This window comes from Cyclopterus lumpus, chromosome 15, assembly GCF_009769545.1.
Source record: "Cyclopterus lumpus isolate fCycLum1 chromosome 15, fCycLum1.pri, whole genome shotgun sequence".
In the NCBI taxonomy this organism is placed as follows: Eukaryota; Metazoa; Chordata; class Actinopteri; order Perciformes; family Cyclopteridae; genus Cyclopterus; species Cyclopterus lumpus.
Genome location: NC_046980.1, coordinates 22,391,272 through 22,418,299, shown reverse-complemented (window position 1 = coordinate 22,418,299; position 27,028 = coordinate 22,391,272). Strand labels below are relative to the sequence as shown.

General features: G+C 42.1%; 1 protein-coding gene across 1 annotated transcript in view; it reads right to left on the bottom strand.

The window, feature by feature from the left end:
• The window catches only part of piezo1 (piezo-type mechanosensitive ion channel component 1), a 66,667-nt gene that overhangs the window by 8,677 nt on the left and 30,962 nt on the right, over positions 1-27,028 (bottom strand). The window contains exons 7-38 of the mRNA XM_034552715.1: positions 25,677-25,848; positions 25,078-25,182; positions 24,832-24,904; positions 23,236-23,342; positions 22,763-22,842; positions 22,425-22,605; positions 21,306-21,411; positions 20,736-20,914; positions 20,481-20,629; positions 19,231-19,389; positions 18,459-18,565; positions 17,386-17,552; positions 17,058-17,234; positions 15,416-15,541; positions 14,803-15,003; positions 13,979-14,183; positions 13,125-13,229; positions 12,094-12,250; positions 11,496-11,739; positions 10,266-10,362; positions 9,848-10,013; positions 9,149-9,238; positions 7,988-8,070; positions 7,571-7,639; positions 7,346-7,440; positions 5,241-5,385; positions 4,071-4,139; positions 2,616-2,788; positions 2,396-2,502; positions 2,084-2,260; positions 1,422-1,680; positions 228-416 (exon numbers count right to left, since the gene is read on the bottom strand). Coding sequence (XP_034408606.1) covers positions 228-416; positions 1,422-1,680; positions 2,084-2,260; positions 2,396-2,502; positions 2,616-2,788; positions 4,071-4,139; positions 5,241-5,385; positions 7,346-7,440; positions 7,571-7,639; positions 7,988-8,070; positions 9,149-9,238; positions 9,848-10,013; positions 10,266-10,362; positions 11,496-11,739; positions 12,094-12,250; positions 13,125-13,229; positions 13,979-14,183; positions 14,803-15,003; positions 15,416-15,541; positions 17,058-17,234; positions 17,386-17,552; positions 18,459-18,565; positions 19,231-19,389; positions 20,481-20,629; positions 20,736-20,914; positions 21,306-21,411; positions 22,425-22,605; positions 22,763-22,842; positions 23,236-23,342; positions 24,832-24,904; positions 25,078-25,182; positions 25,677-25,848 — 4,519 coding nt within the window. The remainder of the gene's footprint in view (positions 1-227; positions 417-1,421; positions 1,681-2,083; positions 2,261-2,395; positions 2,503-2,615; positions 2,789-4,070; positions 4,140-5,240; positions 5,386-7,345; positions 7,441-7,570; positions 7,640-7,987; positions 8,071-9,148; positions 9,239-9,847; positions 10,014-10,265; positions 10,363-11,495; positions 11,740-12,093; positions 12,251-13,124; positions 13,230-13,978; positions 14,184-14,802; positions 15,004-15,415; positions 15,542-17,057; positions 17,235-17,385; positions 17,553-18,458; positions 18,566-19,230; positions 19,390-20,480; positions 20,630-20,735; positions 20,915-21,305; positions 21,412-22,424; positions 22,606-22,762; positions 22,843-23,235; positions 23,343-24,831; positions 24,905-25,077; positions 25,183-25,676; positions 25,849-27,028) is intronic.

Here is a 27,028-nt window from a genome sequence, read left to right as displayed (position 1 = left end):
TTAAATGCATTATTATTATTATTATTATTTTCCTGTCACAGGTGATATTGCACTAGTCAAAGCTAAACAGAGAAGGCAGATAATTCAACCATAAATGGACTTTGACCAACAAAATGTACGTCGATAAGCTATAGAACTATGGAAGTCAAATGAAAAGTATTTGTTTGCTCATTCTTTCTGAAGGGGATCATACATAATGGTTTTCATGGTTGTAAAAACTAACTGACCATGAGAAGGGACCTGTGAAAAAACAGAGCCAGCAGTTGGAGAAGGTCATATCTGATGTAATTGTCAGTCTTCTCCAGGCCCAGGATGCAAGGTGGGAAGAACGGTTTGTCTTCATTTAAAGTCATCTCATGAACACTGTTCCAAGGGAAGAATCCAAACTGGAAAAGGTATTTCACCACCACCATCACCTGGAAAGAGAACAGCACAGCAATACAGCCAGCAGGAGAGGTTATGAGAACACATCGCAAGATAGTGAGATCAAAAGGCTCTGGATGAGTCTGCCTTCATGTCCTCTCAGACATCCATGAATACAATTCATTAATTGTTTTAATATAACTTGTTATTGTAATTATGTCATTGCCAGTATTGCAAAAGGAACAAATCAAGATTGTTACTCAAATCAAACAATGTTTGCCATATCCTCACCCTAAAATCATTATGACATAATGTATATTCTTGGCAACTAAACACAATATTTGACATTGTATCAAATCATCAGCAGAGTTGGTGAAAAGTCTTGCCCACTGTGCTTCACATAACACAGTCATTTGATCAATTTGTGGTGACAGTGACAGGGTCTTTTTTAAAAATTATTATAGCCCTTATTTTAATCATTAAGTTCTAAAAGTTGTAAAATCCAGTAAAAGTCAAATCTAGGGTTAATCCCTAGGCAGATGTTGGTAAAAATGGAATGATATAAAACACATTTGGAGTTTATAATTCAAGGAAATATAAAATAATATCTACACTATATTAGCACCTAAAGGAGAAAAGCAGAATTACAGCATTATAGCTGAAATGGAAAAAAGAACATATGACAGAAGATGAATGGTGGAATATTTTAGAGAACACAACAGTATACGCCATCCTCACATACTTATTAGGTTCACCAGAAACAAGATAAGCGAATGTTCTACTGAATATGTTACATGAATAAATAGGTATTGTGATAGCAGGGCAACCCAGCTCATTCTGTTTTCTTTCTTTTGTGTGTATGTGATCTATTCATTTTTCTTTTTTTATCAGTTTTCTCTCCATTTACTTAGCAAAGTGGGGCAGGGTTCAAGCCTTTAGCTCTGATCAGAGAGTAATGCTTGTTTAAAAACAATATTGCAGAATTTTCCTGTGCTGCTTTGTGGCAAATAAGTAATTTAGTTTCTTCAGTGAGTCCGTGTGTCTCTCAGTGCTCATACCTCTGTGTAGACTATAGCAGTCATCCAAAACTTCTTGGTTGGTCTTGGAACAGCCAGCATAGCCCATAGGAACACCAGGATGGGGAGAGCCAGTGATATCACGGAGGCGCTGACCGCGTTGTTTAACACGATGATGAAATAGCAGACCAGCTCTGAGTTGGCTGCCAGCAGGTTGTACATGGCAAACAGCAGCTTCAGCAGGCGGCTCTGGTTGTTATAGAACTCTCTGCTCTGTGCTAGCTCCTCAATGAAGAACTGCCTGCAGAGAGAGGGAATGGGAAGTCACAACCATGCATTTGTATTCAAATTTTATTATTATTCATCACCAGTCTTTTAATAAACGATAAAAACCAATGGCCAGAGTGTTCCTCACCAATGGCCAGATTGAGGACCACTCTGGCCATTGGTTTTCTCCAATGGTCAGACTGAGGAACATTCTGGCCATTGGTTTTCTCCAATGGTCAGACTGAGGAACATTCTGGCCATTGGTTTTCTCCAATGGCTTTGGCCAAACACAATCTGAAATAAAACTATTATTTCCCTTTAACACGTTTATGGCGTAAACATTGTGGTATTACTGCAGGTAGGCCAAGGTGGTCATGTGAAAAGGAATAGGTGTGGATTCTTGTTTGCTCTCTTGAGTCATAAGTTTCTTCATCTACCGTTCCCCCAGCAGCTCGCTGGCTGTTCTTGAGTGTCTGTGTTGTTGTTTGGATGGCGCTGGTACAAGCGCCATGCTGCTGGATGGGGATTCTGGACCCAAGAGGTTTCCAATGCTGTTGAGCCTTGGCTTGGGGGTAGACCGGTCTGTCACATCCATGCTATCCCCCTCGAGGCAGCTGAGACACATAACATGTATGAAAACATAAAAACTCAGAAAAGGCTTGGTCATGTTTGAATTAGGAACACGCTCTCATTATATATATATAGTTGGTAAAAGAAGACACTCGTGATACACTCTTTTCCACACTAACCTGTGTCTGATGGAGTCTCCATCAGTCTCGTCCAAACAAGTGTCCAGTGTGGGACTCTCACTGCCCTGAGATACGTGGTCGTCCGTGGAGTCTGCTGTTGTATGATGCTGCCAATCAGAGGGAGACAGACCTGCATTACAGTGTGTGTGTGTGTGTGTGTGTGTGTGTGTGCTGAGTGTTCTATTCCAAAAAGATCAATGCTTGCTCAACTTGTGTTTACCTGCTGTATCTTGTGTACGATGAAGTAGCGTTCATTGCACAGAACAGTAGATGTCTCTCTGTACTGTTTAGTGAGCAGGTTGAGCCACTGAGTCAGTCCATCTACCATGGCCAGAACTATGGCCAATAACAAGTGCAGGATATCCAAAATCCTCTGAACCATTTCACCGTGACCTGCAGTTTCAAGACAGATAAGAGACAGGGATCAGAACCGAACACGTGATAAACCTTTACTGACTCTGAGATTCTGAGAATGTGTACCATCTACTATGTGTACCTTTTCTATACTTTGAAAAGATTGTGGATAGTGACCTCTGGGGCCATTTTTAAATGTATGTACAAGGAGAGCAATTTGCTGCCAAAATATTCCAACATTTCTACTAGTTTGGTCTTGTAATGACATAGGTAAAAAAGTGTGTTGTTGCAGAAATGCAAACTAGGGTTATTCCATTTCCAACAGGTTTTTTTATTCGTTACAGCATAGTTTCGTCAGAAGTCGCCGCCTTAGCATTGCTCTTCTTCGGCAGTAAACGGTAATGGATGGATGTAAAGCGCTTTAACACTACATGTCATCATTCACACCAATTCATCCACTGATGGCAGGGGCTACCATGCAAGGTGCCCATCAGGACCCTAACTAACCATTCTCACACATTCATACACAGCTTAAGGCAGCAATTTGGGGTTAAGTGTCTTGCCCAAGGACACATCGACATGAACTAGCGGAGCCGTTGGTTGAACCGCCGATCCTCTGATTGAAGGACGAAGCTCTACCACTGAGCCACAGTCGGCCCAAAAGAAGAGGTTGAGGTTGCAAACAGAAAACAAAATATATAACAAATATCCTTGGCCATTGAACCCATAAACGGAGAGAGGAATGTGTTTACAACTGAGCACGTTTTCATTGTTCTTTCATGTCAGCTACTTTTGACCACGTTTCATATTGTCCGGAGCCAAAGACAAGCATTCGTGCATTATGGAAATATCCGGAAAGACAACATGATCTCATCCCCCACATCCCTTGCGTAGTGTTTTTCTTTCGTACGTGGTCAATGTTGTGAAATGGCTGTGCACGTCGTCGTTAATATAGTAGGGGTTAGGAACATCATGGTTCGGCATAAAATAGGTACGATAGTAACGCAAGGTCATGTGACTCACTGCTAGAACGCCACGTAACTGAATGTCACAGAGCATGACAGAATGGGAAAGAATCTCAACTGGTTTCACAAGAGGCATGAACGCTGGTGCCCAGAGTAGAAATACTGTGTTTGACTCATTCACCAATTCTCCCTCTTTGCGTCTAATAATGACACAACTGGGTTTACATTGGGAGTAGTTCTGTTTTGATACAGCATGCAATACTTTAAAAAAAATAAGTGAGCAGAAACAAAGCTACTGTGAAATGGAAAAGCAGCAGCATGTTGTGAAGGGGGAGGAAAAGACAACGTGAACCTACTGGACTCCTTTTCTTCTGGCTCCTCTTCTTGAAGGCCAGCGTCCTCAAACACATCATTGTCCCCACAACCTACACACACACACAAACACACACAGTATGCATACTTAATTTCTGTCTTAGATTAAGATATTTCTTTGTCATTACTGAGACAACGACATGCCGTTGCAGTGGCATCTAATAAGCTATTCTATATGCCTGGAGGATGTGGCGCCCCATTGGCTCAATGGCGCTGTTGGGAACTCCGCTGCCGAGCCATGTTTCTGTAAAAATCATGATGTTGCAGTCCACAATCCTTTTTGTGAGTTATCATCAACTGCCGCAGCACATCCATTATGTTGCCATAAACTACATTGGCGAGGAAAATGCTGGGTGGCGATAGCCAATAAGGCGTTAGCATTAGCTTAGCCCTGCTGTCTTAACCCGCTTGTTTATGGTTGGACAACGCCCGCAAGCACTTCTGGCTTGGTAGCCAGCGATGTCTTGGTGATCTCTGGAGAAAAATGTGTCCCAGTTGCAAAAATCGAAAAATCGAAAAGTTATGTGTATGAATATCAATATGTAAACAAGACTGACAAACCTACCAGGCCAGAGAAAACCATATGACTTAATCCAAATGTGTTTCCTCTTGCCTCGCAGATCAATATATTACAAGTTACACATAATTGTGGACTCACAAGGTTACGAGGTTCAAAGCGTCATTCTACAACACAAGAAAACTGTCGTCTTAACACAGTCATGCGTTTTCTCTTTTGTATTTCAGCTGTTATGGACTCAGATATCTAAAATATGTGGACACAGCAGTCTCTGATTTCCCAATGCTGAGTTAGCCTGAGGGTTATTCAATTAAATGTATTGTCCTGTGACCGGGCAATAGCCCCGAGTAGGCTGGGTAGGGGAGTAACCTTAGGTCCAAGCTGGGTTATTTTAGCTCTTATCGGGGCTCTCGTGCTGTGGTTTTAATACTGCTTTTGTTTGGTCCAGTTAGGTTGGCTGGGTAGATTCTTTTCCGGGTGTCAATAGGGGAATTTCTATCATGGGCAATATGTGCTTTAGTGATGAAAGGTGAAAAAGATAAATTAATTCAAAACTGTCAAGACCTTTTGAGGAGCTATCTGCCACTGTCACCTCCGTCACCATAGTAATAAAAAAAAGGATGTAAGAATATCGAACCTAGAGCTGAAAACGCTTCCTGTTGTGAATCAACTCTTCCTTCTCTCTCTTTCTCTTTTCTCTCAATCCTTCTCAAATGTTGTTGGTGTCTGTGACGTTCTTTCAAAGCTGTTTTCACACTGGTCACCCACGCCAGGTAAGCCAACTGAGGGGGAAAACACAATCAACAATAAACATGAACATTAGGTTTGACTTAGTTAAAGGTTACATATTTCAAACATTTTGAAGTAGCAACTGCAACTATATGCAGTATATCATATCTGTGATATCAGTCAATTATATAAAATCTGATATTGTGGACATGTGACTCTACTTGATAACATTCTACACAACTGTCTCCTGCAGCATTAGACCTGGTGATGGACTATCCATGGTCATGTTGTAGCATGACCATGGATAGTCCATCCATTTGTCCACGAACTCTGTAATGAAGGTTACATTAGTGTAACCCTAGTTATATACACACTGGCGGAGCCCTCTACTTAATCTATGGGTAATATTTCAATTACAACCAATATAGCCAATTAGAACATGCAAACCCGAATACTTGCCATCCCCACAATATTAAGGGCAACACACACCCCACTCTCTTCACAAGTCCTGTGTCTTTCCAGTGAGCACAGACCCTAAAAAGGAGCCCCAAATGTCCAAGAGATGCCACCGTACATTTGTCCATGACACTCACCCCACCAAACAAAGCTTGCACTGAAATGCTCATGTAGAGTGTGAACAGGTCCTGTAGGCATGGAAGATGCATTCATGTACTGGTGCGTTTTAGGGCTGTGCATTATACATAACATGCAAATGCTAAAAAATTATCTTTGCTAACATTTCCCCTGCATGGGGTGGAAGACAAAAACCATCCAGCTGTGTAATGCTGTGTAATGCTCAACTTAGAATGACTCCTTAAGTAACCCCCAGGGGTGGATTACCTTTCTGTTCCAGGGAGAACCATAGCGGGAGGTGGGTGTTACGTCGGTTGGCAAACAGATGCACTTAAGCTTTCCCAAGCTGGGAACAGGTGCTATAAAAGTGTAGGTAGCACCGGGTGGGCAGCTGCCAGAAACTACATGGCCTGCATCACAGTCAACACCGTCACCATTACCCCCACAGACTGTCTGAAGCAGGGCTTCCAGTTGGGTTAGTTGTAAGATCTACTGGGCTGTGTGGAAAAATTTAATTCTTTGGACTTAGCCATGACGACCCGTACGTTTCAGTTGATATACCATGTCTGCACATCTTCTCATGGCGCTGAGGGACATGGCATGGGAAATAGCAGTCTGTGGGCCAGAGACTTCACCCTGGAAGGTGAAATGCAAGAATATTCTGTGTTTTGAAGCCACCTCGAACTAAAAGTCAAGAGCAGCGAACAAGCTGTGATATCCTGTCTCAGACCTCAGAGCCGCCAGACTCTTCCATAAACGGAAGGCTGGCCCATGGGAGACCGAAATAAAAAAGTCCACGACAGCAACATTTCCAGCTCAATGGCAAATATAAATAGCTACCATATCAGGTTGAGAATGTGATTTCTGACATAAACAGCGCTGCGTGACCACTTAAACGTCCTTCACTGCCTCCTTCACCAGATGTGGGGAATGGCCTATACACTGGGCAGCCAGTAAGGCCGACTATTAAAAAGACGGCGTGAAGAGCCATGGAGGTGGAGAGGGGAAAGGAATGTGCTCCTTGAGAAATGCATTTCTCCACAGTTTTAACAGTGCGAAAGACATTCACAACATCAACATCGCCGCCGTGGTCATCACTAAAAAAGGCCCGGACATGCCGGGCACTGACGAGGTTTTGGAAGTGGTGACTCCATCCATGGAGGTAGTTAGTTAGTGAGCCAATCCCCCTATTGCATTATATACTGTGGGGTCTGCACATCTTTGGGTCAGCACGTCCTGATTGACCAGCTACGCTTAAACACATTTTCAACGGGCATGATGGTAGAATATTCCCAATAGAGTCCAGTGGAGAGCGGAGCCTGAGCGAGTAAGAATTTGGCATGCACGATGACAAACATATCAATATGATACTGACTCCCATAGAAATGGTACTGCTATATTATTTATGGAGGTACATCTTGTGAAACAGTGGCGTCTGACCTCACAGGCAGTCTGTTTTTGGGGCTTTTGTTCTTCAGAGTCCTCTTCATCCTCGCTGTCTGATTCAAACAGGTAGTACTCTCCTGAGTGGAGCACTGTGAATGGAGAAACATATTTCAATGTCCTCTAGCTCACTAGATATGGATAACCTGATGTTAGATTAGATGGATACTTCAGTCTTACGGTATGTTCTTCACCTATAAGCAGCTTGAGTGTTTGCCATACCTGTAGCATGGTCCAACCACGGCTGGGACCAATTTTTCTTCCTGGAACTCTTCTTGTTTGTCTGGGTCTCTGGAAAAAAGGCAGAGACGCATCAGATTGGTAGAAGTACTGCACAGCACAAAGCTAATGATGACGTCCTAGCTAGCACATGCTCCATCATATACTGGACTCTATGGGTAATACTCAACCATCATGAGCATGCATTCGCCCACTATTTTACAAAATGATGCCGTGGTGAGTGTAAAATATAAAGAAACGTGAGAGATGCACTTTTTAAAATGACACCGATTGAGAACTGAAGGGCGCTTCATCTGCAGCTAAAAACAAGCAGAGGTGGTACACGTGTTTACCGTACGCGTTTAGTTTTCTACGTTTTCTAACAGTTTGACGAGTATCTTTCCAGTCGGCCACGCCTACCAGCATTCTGACTGTCGTTAGAATCTTCACTTGTTTTGTGTCCTTCTCTATGCTTCTGCTGCTTGGCACGAATTCTCTGCATCCTGAGAGGAGATGACAATAAAAAGGGAAGGGGAGAAGAAAGAATCATTTCACTTTAACTCTCTCTCTTGAAATCAATTCATCATTTTTGCTGTGGGCTAATGTGAAGCCAAGTATCCTATACCTACCTGGTGTCTACCACGGTGTATTTACACAGGACACGCGGCGTTATCGTCAGAGGTGGAAAACAAAACTAACGGGAAAAACACTTCTGATAAATCTCACCATTGCGTGGCCTATTGTCCACACAAATGTACCTTCACCACCTCCAATGACGTGCTTTTCAGGAGGACGCATCCTGGAGGAGAGAGACTTTCCCAAACAGAGCTAAGGTGTCTATAAGCAAAGCCCCCACACTGCATGTGTAGGCTACAGTAGCCTTTGGACTGTTAGGAAAATACTAAGGCAACATATTCTATTATGACGTTATTCTCAAAATGTCAATTAAAACAAGTAATTTTCCGGCTTTTGGTTTGTCTTTTAGAGTAGCTATTGGCACACCCTTCTGCCCTACAGTGACCCCATTTGCCTACCGTCTCCTTCGATTGACCTTCGCTGGCCATCTGCTCCCCTGTTTGCACTTTCCCTCGTCAGCCTTGCAGTAATGAACCGTCCCTTGTCCACTCACTCCTTGGCAGATTGTCATATCTGCTTCGTTGCTTCATACCTTTGCTTCTGAGTTTCTGATCCCTGTACCTGTATCTGTACTTGCCTGCCAGTTACCAGTGGACTCTGTTACTCTGTTTGGACTTCACCCCCATAGCAATACACCTACAGTATGTGTACACACCTTTTCATGAAATAAAAAAAGAGACTTAAAAATGCAACCTATCATAACGTAATGTATGTTTGCACATCTGCATTTATGAAGCCAGAAGTGTGTGGAAACCCTTCCAGGAGGATCACCAAAACCAGTAGTATTCATCCCCTGGAAACCATGACACCTACTACCTGTTTGTGTTGAAGGCAACTGAACGCTTTATCTTTCACCATCCAGCTTTCCATTTCTACTCGTTCTTTAATGCACCATGACAACGCTACTCCAAAAAGCTCATTTCCTAACTGTACGTGAACACTTACGATCTCTTGAGCTGGGACAGGGATTTCCTCTCAGCTTGTTGGTGGAACTTAATGTTCTTCACGATGCTGGATCTGAAGAGCTCAAACCCCCTGGAAGAAAGAAACAGCTGTCAGTGCATTTGTCAACAGGAAGTAACTCGGGAGCCAATATCCATAGCAGCTTCATTTCAATCAACACAGAAAGTTTGATAATTAGTCATCGTGGTCCGTACATTTGGGATTTATCAACAGGGGGTAATACAGCTTACAGTGATGTCACTGTTAAATGTCCATGATGAGAGTGAAGTAATACTACATTGTTCCCTCTGATTCATCTCCTTGGAAATGTTCACATTGTATTGTCTGACAAAATTAAATCAAAGTAGATCTAATGTGACAGTAAAATCTTGTGTGAAACTTGTAGACCAAACATTCTTCAACAGTGATGATTGATTGTGTGTACTTTTTAAAAGAGAGTATGCAAAGATGTATTTAGTATTGAATATTTGTTATGAATTATGATGACTTTGTAGAGATGTCGTTTTTTTTTCACTTTGATGTTAAATGTTTTAATTCAGTCAATTTTTTTTATCAATTTCTGATGCCTTCACACAGTGTAGGACTGTGGAGAAAGATCTGATAAATGAATGAAGATAAATACGATGATAATACGTTGTGACTGCATTAGCCGACTCATTCCTTCAGTCCCTTGTGTGTTACCTTGAGGCCTGCTTGGCAGAAGCCTGCAGCTCTGCCGTCACATGCAGGAAGTAGTAACTGAGGAAGACCCTCCTCTGCAGCAACAGACACAGGAAACAGATGCTGTCCCAGATGACCCCGGCCTCTTCTACCGGGAGGCTGCAGGTCTTGTCACTCACTGCTTTTGCTGAAAAGAAAAAAAACTAAACTATGACACACACCGAGATCAAAAAAAGCAAGCCGCAGAACATAACTGCAGATGCTTGTGTGGAAGCGATTTTATAGATTTTTTAAAAGCCATCTGATATAGAAAGTTTGTCGGAAAAGGGGATTAAATACCAAAATCACTTGTCCTTCGTAAACATCCCAAGATATACAGTATGAAACACAATGCAATAACACTATTCATAATGTGTATAATTACTACTGAAGCACTTACGGTCATAGTATCCTTTGACCGTGCAAACCAGGCTGAAGAGTTGAATCACCCAACAGAAGCCCTTCTGCATCTCAAACACAAACACACATGCCAGGATCTGAAACACAGAGAGAGAGAGGGAGAGAGAGAGGGAGAGAGAGAGAAATACAACATTCAGTGAGAAAAGTCGGAGGCTCACAATCGGGTAAATACTGAAGGAAATTTGCCTCATTAGAGCTCATTATCAACCTCTGTGATTGGGTCCTGAGCCGCCCCCATGCTGTGTGCACAGGCAACCCCCACTTACTCCACCCTGACTCTCAACACAGGAGCCCCACAGGGATGCGGTCTCGTCTCTCTCCCGTACCCCCTATTCATGCAGTTCAACAGCGTCGGGTCAAGTGAAGAAGAGCCGACCAACGCTGGCGTAATCCCAGAGAACCGGCATCTGGTAACCAGGACAACAACCTAACTATGGAGGTGATTGTGCTACAGAGGGTGGCGACAACTACTCAGCACATCACCAGGACCACGGAGGACCTCCACACCCCAGTGGTGCAGGAAGGAAGTCAACAGAATTGTAAGGGACCCCAATCACCTCCGCCACCAACTGTTCTTCCAGTAGATGGTGCTGCAGCATCTGGTCTATCTCAGTCCCTCAAGACGCTCTCAGCAGCTTTAAAAGGGTCTGAGGAGGACTCTCTTTCTTTCTGAGGAACTTTAAGGACAACTTGACAGCACTCTTGTCTCCTCACTGTGAGAATATGATCCTTGAAGCCCAAATTCTACAAATTGAATGAATGACGTTAACATTGCATTGTTGTGACATTTAAAAAAAATATTTAAATGTCTCATCTGTAATTTTAACTGCCCCTTTTGCACAAAATAATCATAATGTACCAGAGGGGGTGTTGCTGATCAATACCAGCGAGGCCAACATTTAACATGGGCAAAGCCTATGGAACCTTGGATCGCCTCGATCTCTTTGTTTGGCTTCTGTTGGAGACCTTCACGGACGTATCTGCCCCTTTGACTCTTTCAACACTTGATTAATGAACCTTTGACCTACGTAGATAAACCTGATGTCGACGGTCATTTCTGCTCATCCTATGCGGGCACAAATGCACCTAAATGTGCATCGAGAACGGCAGGTACATCTGTAAGGACCGCACTTCGATAACCAAGAGACAAAAGGTCAAAGGAACAAAGGAACCCTCCAAACTAGCACCAAATTATGAGCTCAGTACGTACCGATAACATATTTTTGGACACAATGACTGCCACGTTGTAGATGATGAGACAGTCCCACAGGGCGAGGCGAGTTCTGGAGGATTTGACCAGAAGCCTGGTCCCGAAGAGCAGGAAGAAGAAGCAGGCGAGAAGGTAGCCCAACCCAAACACAGAGATTCTGGTGGCGCCGGTGATGAAGACCACTGACAGCACGAACCAGAAGAGGTGGCGAAACACCAACACTTTAGCCATGTCCAGGTAACTCCTGGGGGAGGACAGGAGAAGAAACACTTCATGTCCAAACACTTTGGTTTTATGGAGGAAAGGAAGAGCGAGACAATTTACAAATTACCATTTTACTACTTAAGAGTGATTCAACCGACAGCTAGATAATGAAATCAAGAGCCTGGCCAATATTCTCATCTAATTTAGCTCATGCCAAATATGTTGGTATCTGTGTGTATGTTGTACTGCAGTACAATAATACCAGACATATACATATCTACCAGAGAGCAAAACAATCATATCTGGTCACAATGTTTATTATGCTTCAGTGTACTTTATTATATTCCAGATTTGTCATTTTTCATATACATTTAAATGTTATTTCTGTATCTACCTGCAGTTGATGAAGTTGGGTGCGGGGTTAAATAGTCGACCTTCCATCGGTTCAGGGTCATCGGTGTTCTCTCCTGCGAGAACCATCCACTCCTCTTTGTGCTCACACTCAAACACCTTCCACTGCTGGGACGCACACATCAGCAGCGCAAAGTCCGCTTTGGACACACAACAACACATCACCATTACCATCACAATCAACCATCGCCATCACCATCACCGAGGGTGGCTGTGGATCAGAGTTCCTCCAGCGCACAGGTGTCAAACTCAAGGCCCGCCATGTTGTTTCATGTGGCCCCGCGACGGCTTGAAAGGAATACGATCACCAAAAAGTGGGTCTCGGACCTGTTTTCGGTGCGTCGCGGGTCTTTGCTGCTAAGAAAAGAAAAATCCTGTGCTTTTATTTTGAAGGGGTCGTCTATTCACGCACGTTCACACCAAAAGCGAACACCCGGTTGCTTTACTTTCCTGATCCGATGTGAGGTCAAAGGTCAGGGATGTCGTATGTGTGCAGATTGTAAAGCCCTCTGAGGCACAATAGTAATTTGTGATTTTGGGCTAAACAAAATAAACTGAATTGAATTGAATTACAACCGGCCCTTTGAGGTGCAACCATGATGCTGAAAACGAGTTTGACACCCCTGCTCTAGCGGCTAATTATCCATATCAATTTACACACTGATGCTTCATTTACCATCATGTACTTGTTTTAAATACACATTAGCATAGAAGGTATTTCATTTAAGAAAAGAGATTTTATTAAATGGTAAATGAACTGTACTTCCGACCACTCAAAGTGCTTTAACACTGCATGTCATCATTCACCCATTCACACACTGATGGGAGGGGCTAGGTGCAAGGTGCCACCTGTCCATCAGGACTAACTAACCATTGATGCCCATCCATACACTCAAGGGACAGCCTGCGGGAGCAATTTGGGGTAAAGTGTCTTGCTGAGCCGGGGACCTTGTTCTGGTTTTTCCAGTTTATACAAATATAAATTGAAGATGAAGAAGAAGAAGACAAACTGACCTATGAGGTTTTTGGAGTTGGGCACAGTGTAGAAGTCCGGCAGGAAGATCCATTTAACGAGAGCCGAGTTAATCAACACCGGAGTGTTCCACCGCCATGGGTAGTCTACAGGACAACAGGAAGGAGGCACACACATTACATTACAGGCAGTGGATACACATACACAAATATGTATATATATATATATATACACACACACATACATACATGTATGTGTATATATGTGTTGATGTGTATATACACATACATGAAATAATTGCACTTTCATGTGATCTGGTCAACCATTAAATGATAGAATATTAGAGTTTACTTCTGGATTTGTATATGTGGGTTGGACAAACCATTTCAGAGAAGCACAAGTAAGTTGTGAATGATTGATCAGTCAAAAAAGAATCAAACAGATTATCACCTAATGACACAGAATATTACAGGAAGCCCTAAAAGTAAAATGGTTTCATTTGTATTGAGGATGTGAACTGTAGAACAAACTCGATTTAATTTGATGGTTTGATTAATGCCCACTAAAAATAATGTGCTGCTTTTGCTCAGTAAAAAAAAGTGTCAACTTTGTATTAATTTCACAAAATAGTGTAAACTCCTTATATGGAGGAGCCCAAGCGAAGGTCGTGTGTGTGAGTTCATGTGGGCATATGTTTGTATAATATTGGGGGTTATGGCTTGCTTGAAAACATCTTCAAAAAGGGACAAACACTGGGAACCACTGGATTATGGACAGAAAAAACTGTATGTATAATATTTCACAGACTTACAGAGAGTCCAAGTGCTCTACCCGTCCACCTCCAGTAGTAACACACACCAGTGTTGCCTATTATTTTGCCATAATAGCTGCTCACCTATGCAGAGAGCGGGCGGCATGCCCACACACAGAAGATACTGGTAGATCATGAAGATGGACAGAAAGAGACAATATTTGGGCCAGATCGTGGCGATGGCTGCCCGCCGCCGCCTCACCAAGATGGCTACCAACCAACACCCGTGGATTATCACCAAGAAGTTCATCCGCTGGCCAATCACATTCACCGTCATCAGGAAACAAATCTTTAAAAAGAGGGCACGTTTTTGGAGATTTAAATTACATTTTTTAATGTAATTTTACAACTTAATTATTTTTTTTTCTTCAGACAAAACACTGATTATCTATGTCTATGACGCATTAGTCTGTCATCTTCTTTTATCTCAAAAATATTTCCAATAGAAATCTTTAGAGCAACTTTAGGTTTATTTATTTGCACAATTCAAGCAACAAAATTAAATAACAAAAAAAATGAATATCACTGTGCAGGAAGAGGCAAAAAGCCAACTGAGCTTATTTGAAGCCTCCACTTATATAATATTAAAATCTTTTACAACATTACAAACTTTAGAGGCGGGGCGACTGTGGGTCAGTGGTCAGTGGTTAGCATGCCCGTCTTTCAATCAAGGGGTTGGCAGTTCAATCCCCGCCCTAGTCGATGTGTCCTTGAGCAAGACACTTAACCCTGCATTGCTCCCCGTAGCTGTGTCTACGGCGTATAATGTAAAGTGTCTTTGAGTATCTAGAAAAGCACTATATAAATTAAATGGATTATTATTATTATTAGAGCAATTTTTCCCCTCAATAACTATCCTTAATAAATGCACTGTACTAAAAAGTGATGAAGGGGTCTCTCCCAGCTACCTCCAATCCAAACTTGTAGAAGGTGTAGTTGAGCAGGTACTTGAGGCACGGGACGAGGCCCTGGTCCAGAGTGTCCCGGGTGGCAGCAGGGAACAGAGCGGGGATGGTGGGCGGGGATCGCTGGAGCTGGCGGTAGTGGTGAGACTGGTGGCGATACACCGTCGCCTCAAACACCAACAGCATCAGCACTATTAAATGATTCTGAAAAACAACATTCAACAAATTCAGGACACTCGTTTTTTATTTCGAATTCACTGAATTTACTCCTTTATACTTTATACGCTGTATACTCTTACATTTTCATTTCCCTTTATTATTCAAATTCTTGAATGTAATATGCCCTGCTATTTTTATTTTATTGTATATTTGTAAAACAATGCGTCAAGAAGTTTCCCCCTGGGGATGAATAAAGTCAAATCTAATCTAATCTTTACTGGAAAAGCAGACACAACACACAAGATAAATGAACATTAACATGACACACGTCAATTCATATACACACATGTTTTTGGGTTTTTTTTCTTACTCTGGAATAATCTTTTCACTACACAATACATAGAGTAGTGTCCTTCATAAATCTGGTAAAGTATCTTGCTAACACATATGCACGCACCTTGCTGTATCCCAGGACTGTGGCATCTTTCCTGATGCCGAACCATCTGGCCGGGTCCACCGGCTCCTCGTACAGAGAGGAGTTCATCATCTCTTCTGGCAGCAGGTTGGTTTCATTGGTTAAAGGCTGTGAAAGACAGGAAAGACACACATTCATAAGCGGGACTCTACTCTGCATTACCTGCTTGAAGGGGACACACACACACACACACACACACACAAGAAAGAGAGAGGAAGAAGCTGGACGGCTCCATGGTCCTGAAAGAGCACTTCCCCTCTCTTTTTTTATTCCTTCTTGTTATTTGTACACAAGCTGGATGGAACTTGGGATTCGCTGCCTTTGAAAAGTTGAAGAATGCCACCGTCTTGGCGATACTCGTCAGCCATGACTGGGAGGGGCTACTGGGACGATTGTGTAATGACAAAAAAAAAGGACATCAATATATTTGAGAGGGGCTTAAGACGAGGTGTTGTTACTTGTGTATATGTTGCGTCATAACACACTGCTGCTGCAAAGCTACAATAGCTCTTGATCCAAAAGCAATGGCGATGCGTACTGATGGCAAATATAGATCCTCGCAGCTGAAGGGGGTCGTGTGCTCGAGCCTGACAGCTGCCAAAAAGTTGTTACTATTGAGGCCGCCACCATAAACTGGATTATCTAATTATTGCACACCATTTCTCTGGAAGTCTCAAACCAACAGTGCAAAGGGAAATATAACTGCAGTGTAGTATAACCAGGAGGAGACCATTGATGTATTTTGGCCCCACTACACTAACAGTGAAGTTATTGAATATTTGTACCGATTAAAAGTCCTCGACGTGATACACAAGCATATTTTCCCAAAATAAGCATTGCAGCGTAACCAGGAGGAGCCACGATAACCCTTTGGTTGAGAATACAGGTGTAGCCCGTTGTCTACCTTACTGCAGTTGCAAGGAGACATCGTTTGCGTGTCAATCAAGCGTCTCTTGCCCAATGACACACGGACGTGGACGAGCAGAGCCGAGGATCGAACCGCCGAGCCTCCGGTTGAAGGACGACCCCGCTCTGCCACGCTGAGCACGGGTTCAGCACCAGAAGCTACCACTAGGTGCTGCTCTACTATTTACAAGAAGGTCAAAATCCAAACCTTGGAGAAAACGTTCAGTCTGACAGCTGCCAAAAAGTTGTTACTATTGAGAGGGAACCTTGAACTTCAGACTTCCCATCGGATTCTCTAATTATTACACACCATTTCTCGGGGTGTAGTGTTATTAATTATGAAAGCTTGCTGGAAGTGGCTGGAACGTGAAGAAACCCTCTTCATGACTCTGATGACTCACGAGAGAGAAAACACAACCTAATACACAACCTGATTTGATGTATTATACAGAAACGTATAATACATGAACGATGACAGAATTGAGTATAATCACATTGTGGTAGTCTATGTCGCTCGGGCAGAAAACTAATACTTTGCATTTAATGTGTGCACAACCATATCCACCTCACACATGTATATAGGCACATTAAAATGCTCCCACTTGTTATTGTTGTAACTTAAATGTGATTTGATGATTCGTTGGTCTTCCAGTAAATGAGTGATTACTGCCAATACAAACATAACATGTTGCAACATGTGTGTGTGCGTGTGTCTTACCAGGCTGCAGTTACTGGAGTACTCCACCGGGTTGACAACGCTGAGCTGGTACAGCATCTTACACACGATGATGACACACACCCAGACTGTGGACAGACAGGAAGCCATGGGCCCGAAGCGACTGTAGGGCATCGCCAGAGACCACAACACCACCAAGACCAGGTTCATGACAGATGGCTGCACGGGACCAGATGTAGGTCAGAATGCATCCTTTCGTAATGTAATATGTTTAAGAGCTTTATGTCAAATATCATTCATGTGCAGATCATTCAACTCTCAGAATAACTAGAAAACAAGCCGTTGTGAACATTTTGACGGACAGATTTACCTCTTCGAGTGAAACCCACACGGAGAAGAAGGCCACCATCTTGAGGATGTGGAGCTCCAGAAGCCTCCAGAGAAACACTTGAACTTGTGTGAGAGTGTCAGAGAACCTTCTGGACAGAACCAACAACCTGTCCATCACCAAAGCCCACTTACTGGGCATCAGCTCCACTGAGAAGCGATGGATGAACATCGAGAGGGAGGGGTAGAGGAGAAAAACAAAAAAACTATTGTGAGTGTACGCACAAGATCATCAAAAGTTAAAAAAAAGAAATAGATGTTTATACCAGAAAACACACTCATGTCACTTCTTGCTCAAAGTTCACATTGCCTCTCTAGCAGACCTGTCCTAAGCACACCAAGTCATTTTGATTTATTTTTCTTCCATAACTGCGTTGGCTGACTGTAGCATCATAATCTAAACAAAATAAACAGGCTTTAACAGGAAGTCCAAATCAGTGGTGAAATAACCGAATGGATCAAACCAAACTAGGATGACCAAGAATAACTTTGTGGCGTCTTCCTGCCAATGTTTCCACATCTGTGGATATCACCCAAAACAAGAAGACATTATGAAACATTAACATTCTCCCACTTTTTAAAGTTATTGTTGCAACTTAAACATTTATTGATAGCCATAGCTACCTATCTACCTATAGTAACATCTTTATACCACTACAGAGTAGCTGGAAGACTCAGAGCCAAACTGGGGGTCATCCCCATATAGAAAGGCCACTGAGCATAATGCAAATATCCAATAGCATTGCATGAGTTGTGTGATTGGTCTATAAAATGAGGAGATAGAGAGAGAAACTGATCAGTTTCATAAAGGTAATGGTACTGCTGGTATCTGAATGCACACCTGGGAAATAAAAATGATTTAAAATACATCATTATAAATAAATTTAAAATGTTTTTATCTTTCCAGTGTGCAGAATGCAATAGTTCAGAATGGTGTCAGTAAGGAGTTTGTGATCATAAATATGGGACATTAAAATGACTAATTTGTCTGTCAATAAGCACAAATCTAATTGTAAAATGGGGTTTTAATGTAAAGTGCCACTGTCGTTGTTTCACCTTTGTCTTCAGCCTCCTCATCGATGTTAGTCGCCAGGTCTTCCTCTTCACAGTGCACTCCCACATGACCAGAGCCGCTCCGCTCCGTCCTCTCACCGGGCTTCTTCCTGCAGGCAGATTGTCTCATAAGGAAAATATAGAACGCCTCGGTGACACACGGTAAGAGGAAATATAAATATTCATCTGTGGCTGTAAGCAGAAAATATAGTGACCACGTTGCAGTCTAACACATTGGTCATGAAATAGAATGGTCCATATATATATATATATATAATGTCTGTTTTTCATTCATATATATATATATATATATATATACCGTTCTATTAATATAATATAATATATATATATATATATATATATATATATATATATATACCATTCTATATATGGAACATTCTATTAATATATATATATATATATATATATATATATATATATATATATATATATATATTAATAGAATGGTCCAACAATAATATATAATGTCTGTTTTTCATTCATCTCATGGTATGTAAAATATGTCTTGTTATACTAGAATGAAAACAACTTTAATCATGTATCTCTGGAAACATCATCAGGTATTTGTACTAATCTAATTAAAATCTCTCAGCAGAAGTGATTTAAATCCCTCTGGTAACTAAACCCCCACCAAGATATTGGGTTCTATTAAGGCATCCGTCACATGACAGATGGCACAGTAGAGACACCTCTACTTCCATTTCCCCGTGGCTTTAAATAAGGTGTTAAGTCACGAGTGAGAGGGTTGTATTACTTGTGTGTCGGTGCAACATGCTCCAGGTCGGTGATCCTCATGAAGGGCTTGTGGAAGTAGTGCAGCTGCAGGATACAGGCCAGCAGGAAGAACCCGGGGATCAGAATACTGCTGAAGAGTTCAGACAGAGCAAACGTCTCCAGACCAATCGCTGCCAGCCTGAGGAGGACCGAAGAAGGTGAATGGGACCTGGACTTGCATTTATATAGTGCTAACATGCACCCATCAATACACATTCAAGTGTTTAGGTTTTATTTGAGCAGGGCTCTCCGAGTCGACGTTTGAGAGATAACACTACAGCAAGAGAGCAGAAGTCAAATACAAAATATGAAAGAAACACTATAGAGAAGGTGGTAGTGTGTACAGAAAGGTGGCACCATGTACAAGAACAAGAAAAGGTGCTGATATGTACAGTTTGGGGAACAGTTTTAAATTAGACAGTTTTAAATTGTATAGTTTTAAGCAGTAATATGTCACATATTGCACATGATAAGTGTAGTGAGGTTGTTATTAATCATGTCTCAGTGGTTTTGTGTTGCCATCAGTCTGACTGTGGGAGGAAGAAGCTGTTGAAGAAGCGTGTTCTGTGATGATGATGATGCCTGCTGTGCCTCAGGCTGTACTTTCATACACTGATGACAGAGCCACAGTCCCCCGGTTTTAGTTTTAAACATCCATCTCACGTCAAATCTGGACTCAGGTGGTGAAACTGTACCCGTTGCTCTCAGAGTGGAAGGAACAGAGAGAATAAGAACCCAACAGATCATTTTTGCCCTGAGACAAACATAAACCAGCCTAATCACCTCCATCTGCTTCGCAGTGATGCTCGGGACCTTTTGGGTGTTTGGGCTATGGAGCAGCTCAAATAGTCCTTTACACACGGGTAATGTTTCAATATCATAGAACCTTCTATTTCATCTAGAAATCATAAACTAAATTGTATGGCGCCTTTCTAGTCTTCCATCCTGACATCATTCACCCATTCATACCCTGATGGGAGGAGCTAAGGTTCCACCTGTCCATCAGCAGTAACTAACATTCACACACCGTAGGCGCAGCTAGGAGAGACATTTTGGGGTTAAGCGTCGACATGCGCTCGCGGAGCCGGGGAATCGAACCGCCGACCCTCTGATTGAAGGACGACCCTGCTCATCGCAGTTGCACCCACCCCCGACACAAACTACACAACAATGCTAACAGAAGCAAGAGAAGCAGAGCCAGAGGCGTCTCCGCAGGGCAGAGGAACGTACTGTTCTTCAGTGAAACCGGTAAAGTTTCTCCAGTATCCAGGGAAGTCTTCAAACTGGTAAGTGTAGATGGATATCAGCACCAGCATGGTGTAGGCGACAACCAGCCACCAGAAGAGCTTCAACAGGCGTCTCCACAGAGAATAGTACACCTGCAAAATAGGATCGGAATCACTTACTTTTGGAAATTAACATGCATTTTTAATTATGTGCACATTTTTAAATAAAGAGGACGGTGGTCTGTAGGCCTGTTCCCACCTGATAGAGACAGAGGCAGAGCAGGAACAGCAGCATGTAGATGATTTTGTATCCAACGAGTTTCCCAGCAAAGGAGACCATGATGAACATCCCTCCACACACATAGATCCAGTATTTGGCATGACTGCTCATCAACATGCCTCCTAGAACCTTGAGCACCGACTCCTCCCCAGCCCCCTCTTGAAGGATGAGGGGATGAAGGAAGAAGGAAGAAGGGTTAGACGGTCCGACGTCAAAGGGAAAGAACAGGGTTTAATAAAGATGTGTCATGCTCTGCAGGATAGGAACACATTGCATCACTTAACCACAAAATATGGAAATATGTAATGCTGTTGATATTTGTTACATTTTAAAATTATACCCATTTTACTTCGAGAAGACATTGTTATAATCTCAAGGCAATAAAAGGGAATAGTTTACAACTGTCAATAGTTTTTAAAGTTGTTGTTGTTTTTTTCTCATGAAATCTGCATGGTGTGGATTATCCAAAGCATGTGTTTTAATGGCTAGAAAACAGGTACGATGTGTGTGTGTGTGTGTGTGTGTGTGTGTGTGTAAAAGATGTCTGACCTCCTGAAGTGACCTCCTGTAGGGGTGTGGTCATTTTTCTCTTCCTGCTGAAGTTTTCCTTCACTGATTGACGAACCAACAGCCAGAAGGTCAAGGTAAACAGGAGCTGGAGAGGGGGGGGAGAAAGAGAGAGAGAGAGAGAAAAGAGAGAAAAAGAGAGGGGGGGGAGAGAAAGAAGAGAGAGAGAGAAAAGAGAGAAAAAGAGAGGGGGGGGGGAGAGAAAGAAGAGAGAGAGAGAAAAGAGAGAAAAAGAGAGGGGGGGGGGGGGGGAGAAAGAAGAGAGAGAGAGAAAAAGAGGGGGGGGGGGAGAATGAGAGAGAGAGAAAGAAAAGAGAGAAGAAGAGAGGGGGGGAGAGAAAGAGAGAGAGAGAAATCAAAAGAGAGAAAAAGAGAGGGGGGGGGAGAGAGAAAGAGAGAAGAGAGAGAAAGAAGTGAGAGAAAAAGAGAGGGGGGAGAGAGAGAGAAAAGAGAGAAAAAGAGAGGGGGGGGGAGAAAGAGAGAGAGAGAAAGAAAAGAGAGAAAAAGAGAGGGGGGGGGAGAAAGAGGGAGAGAGAAATCAAAAGAGAGAAAAAGAGAGGGAGGGGAGAGAGAAAGAAAGAAGAGAGAGAAAGAAGTGAGAGAAAAAGAGAGGGGGAGAGAGAGAGAAAAAAAAAAAGAGAAAAAAGGAAAGCAATAATTCAGTTCACTGGGTTTCTGAGCAGTTGAGAAAGGAATCTCTGAAAATGACCCACCCCTTTATTCAGCTGCTGAAATCAATATAATTATTTTGGCCATATTCATTAAACCAAATCGCTAATGGTGTAAAACAGCCAAGAATCAGCGGAGTTGATTAACAATTTAAAACCTGATTAGGGCTGTTAGGAGGAGTCCTCTCTCTTCCTACACCTGGGGTATCTTTAAGGAGAGCACACAGGCTGGTGCTGTGTGGAGGAGCAGACTCCAACTGGCATACAGCGTTTAACAGGAGTTACAAGACACATAAAATAATCCTTTATTATTAAGATAAGATAATCCTTTATTAGTCATGCTGTACTAACGGAGCTCTTACTGCCGTGTGGATAATACACATCACAACTTTAACTTCATCGAGTCCCCCCGGTATCTATTCTCTCGCCTTACCATAGCTCCCAGTCTCAAACAGGGGTGTTGGGCTCTGTCTAGTCCCAGTTGTCTGAGGCTCATGGTGCCCACCATGGTGGGCAGTTCAGGCTGGAGCTCCATGGCCCAGACGTACTGCAGACAGCACAGAGCCAGGCCATAAAGCAGGATGAACGGAGAGCACAGGGTGGCCGCATGCCGTCTGCAAAGCCAGACAGCAAGCTATCAGCATGCGTCACGGTTTAACCAGACCAAACCGTGACCCGACACAAGCCATCGTATCTTTAGGAATCAGGTAAGCATCAAGAAAAACACCTTTATCATTTAAAGGTAATCAATCAGTCGGCCGCTACAGGTACCTGGCACGCAGCATCCAGATGAGACACGCCCACAACAGCAGCACAAAGGTCAGCCAGCTGTGGTATGTGATGCTCCAGACCTGAACGGCATGGAAAGATGTCATTTGGTGTTGCACAAAACCAGCCTGTGATGTGAAAGTTACGACGAGTAACAAGAATAACGACATAGAAATAGGCGATCTTCTCTTTACTTTTGAATGTCATACATTACATTACATTACAGGGTTAAGTGTCTTGCTCAAGGACACATCGACTAGAGCGTGGATTGAACCACCAACCCCCTGATTGAAAGGTGGACCTGCTAACCACTGACCCCCAGTCATACAGAGGCGTCAGTGTTTCATAACCAGTTCAAAGTTCCTCACGGTAGCTTCGACTGGTTGAGTGATGAATTGCGTTGAGTGGACAGCAAAGTGTACTGCATTGGGTCTTTTATAAAAGTATAAACTCATGGTTGATTTTTGAATAGTTACCATCATGGCGATGAGAGCGCAGACGTAGCTCTGCTGCATGACCACCTTCCCCAGCATGAAAAACGGGCTTTCGCCCTGTTGATGGCCACCGGGGGCGCCGTGAGCACCTGGCGAGAACAAGCACACGCCAACTGAGCAACATCGAGACGACGCCACCAATCATCATCATAATTATAATAATAATGCATTTAATTTATATAGCGCTTTTCGTGATACTCAAAGACACTTTACATAACATAATTATAACATCCTAAAAGCTAAAAAAATAAATAAGAATAACTAAAATGACAGGTAAAACAAATAAGGACTTTGTCAGTTGCGGATCATCATATCTGAGGCTGTCGAAAGGGTCTATTATATATATATATATATATTATATATATAATAATTCAAGTTTATTACAGCTTGGCTGTTATTTTTATGGTTGTGGTCATCGTCTCTCTCAGTTATGATAACAATGCACACAAAGTCAGACGGGTGAAGAAAAGAGGAAGAGTCGTGGAAACAAACCGTTAATCCAGATCATATAAACAGCTTTATTACCACGGTGACGGACGTTTACAGCAGGCAGCTCATAGGTTTATTGTTCATGTTCCCTTTTCTCTCTTTCCAACCTGTCTGATGGTCTGACTGCCGTTTTTTTACCTTTCCGACCTTTGACCTTTAAAATCTAAACACTCGACTTTAGGGAATACTGTCAACACCCCGTCGAGTTATTATTTCCTTGTTTTCACATTTCTGTCATCTTTGGGTTTCCTGTTTTATTTTGTCACTCACCTCTCTCTCCCTCTCGTTTTTAAATAATTCACTTCCTGCCAGTGGGATTGGCCCAAATCCTAATGTCCCCCCTAAGGCCTTGAACCCTGAACCCTCGAGGACGTATCTGACGTCACCTGGCAAATGGTTGAGAGACTGTGAGGGCTTAAGGAAAACACGGATGGGACAGCACTTTGCAGCTTTATCAATAATATTGACCACATCATATCCTGCTATGTTCAATTGTGGGTATTCATTTTAAACTTTTTATTCCCTGACTTGAACATCTTCGAGGTTCTTTCCTCACGAGATGAGACGTCATTTCAAATAATCTATGTACTTGTTTTTGTCAAAAGAGCTTCAATAACAAAAAATGAAAAGTTTGATGAATAAATTCGGTGTGTATATATATATATATATATATATATCACACTATATATATATGTATAATTTCTGCTTGCATTCCTCTTATTTCATGTATTTTTTTTGTTCCATCTTTAATCCTTAATGTTGTCGTGTAAATGTAATTTATTCGTCCTATCACACGTGCCGTCCTCTTTGTTTACCTTTTTCTTGTTCACGTCCCCGTGCTTCCATTGGTAACTGCGTGTTTAACGTCACATTGCTATGAATTGTGGGTAATTCCCTTGTAAAGTCTGCATTTAATGCCGACTAGCAGAAAGGGTTCATAAAGGGCTCAACATGTTTAACACTCTTTTATGGATTGATCTGCTATTGCTAAGATTATTTGAACACAAATAGATTTTAATAGATTTGCCACTGTTGTAAAGATCATGGATCCTAATGGATCATTTCTGTAAAGGATGTAGCATTTGATACCCAGATCCGGCTCGCTCTCTCCAGCCATAGTTCCTCCTCTGCTGCTTTCTGTGCCCATCGACAGCAGCATGAGCTGAAACACATTTTAGTGGATATTTCAATAGTTTTGTTAAAGAATGGGACTTTTTCTCGCCATTTCATTCCACTTCATATAACTCAGGTGTCGAATATGAATACTTTAATTGCAGTTTCTTAAACTGGTCAAATTGGAATTACTTCACGGCACATAGAGAAATGAATATTGACCTGCGTGTCATCTTCATAATCATGTTTCTGTTGATTCCATGACCGTAACTCCACCATCTCCTCCTCCTCTTCTATTTTCTCCTGCTGCTGCTCCTCCTTGACCTCCTGAACACACAAATACAGCATCTGATAAGAAATGTCCACAAATACGCGACAATCATTGTGCAAAAGTTAAAACATTGAATAAGCTAAAAACAGCAATAACAGTGGAAAAAGCAGAACACTATGATTGCATTGACATCTCACTGCATCTGCTCACCAGCAGCGTAGTGCACGGAGTGTCAGAGATGTAAAAAAGGTGTACAAATTATAATCCAGTTATTATTTAGTGAAGTAAGATTTGCTTCAATTTTTTAAGGCCACGACTATATCTGAGTTATGGTACCAAAACCAAAACAGTACCACTTTGAGAGTCCTTAAATGTGAAATGCTGTCTCAATATATGAGTTATGGTAGTTGACAATTGTCAAAGAAAACAACTTGATTTAAATCCGGATTTCTGATCAAAGAATACGCAAACAGGAATAAGTGATGTGGTCCAATGCCGACTTGTTGTTTCCTTTGTACTCCTCTCTGCTGTGGACAGGTAGTGATGTCACCTGGTTAGATGTTGCATGGTACCCTGTCTTGAGAACGGTTGCTAGGGTAATGTAGAGGAGAAACAGGATTCCCGGGTTGACGTAAACTGGCCAATCGTGATCAGCGTTGAGGTTCAGGTCATAGGGGGAGGAGCAGTTTCCTGGTATGATGATGGCCTTCAGACCAAAGAGTCTAGACAGGAACAGACATGAAGGAGTACGGAGAGGAAGAGTGAGAAGAGGTTAGGGACACGTTGACAAAAAATGCTTATTAATACTGTTGTGAACAGAAAGCATGTAAGGCATATTGGAATATTAAATTAGGTAACGGTGGAGTCAGCTTGGAGCTATTAAAATACAGTCACCCACTAATCAGAAGGAGACTCTGTTTTTTCGGCCATTTTCTGTCACAATCTGGTTTTTGGTTTTAGTTTTGTTTCCGGTTGTGTTTGTACATTTCATGCATTGTGTTCCTGTCTAGTGAAGTTTCAGTATTTCCTGTTTCATTTGGTTGTTACTCGCCTTTCGTTTCAGACCACTTCACTTCCTGCCTTTGTATGCCCCGCCCCTGATTGGCTGCACCCGTGTCCAATCACCTCCCAGTGTACGGTGTACTTACAGCTCTATGGGCTGGTTTTCAGTTCTCTGACCGGTGATCAGTTTCATATTCCAGTTTTCGTGCCACTGTCGCATGATAGTTTTACTTCGGGGTAACATTACAGTCACAACAACCCACAATTGTGAAGAATATGTAAACTTCAGAATTTGTCACAACCGCAAGTCCAAAATAAGCTGTGGAGGAACAACCGTAACACATTACATCACATTTAACTGAATTATTATTAATTCACATGCATGACGTTCAGAGTGATTACAGTGACCGGTATGACCCTCAGCCAATATAAAAATGAGTATGATTTAAATCAGATATAAGAAGGAATCATGAATTATTTAATCGTTGCTTATATTACATAATGAAAACTACTTGTGAGAAGATTATTTTTGTTAATCAAAAGTAAGTATTGCAATAATTTTGTATTTAAATAAACATTTATTCTCGACCCATTTGAATGACGTATTTTCTGTTAATGACCACCACAGATGACAATAAGAAAGTAAAAAGATAACATTTAGAATATTTGATGGTTTGCATTGACTTCGGAATGGTTGACATTATGCTCTACCTCTCCAGAAGCATTTATATTAATGTTATATATTAACTCTACCATTACTGCTTCACAATTATCTTGATGTCAATTTTAGGCCATACCGCCCAGCCCTTAGTTGATAAACCACTAATACTCAAAAACACACACAAAATCAACAGCTTGATCAATTTAGTTATTACTTCTCGTGATTATCACAATGCAAGG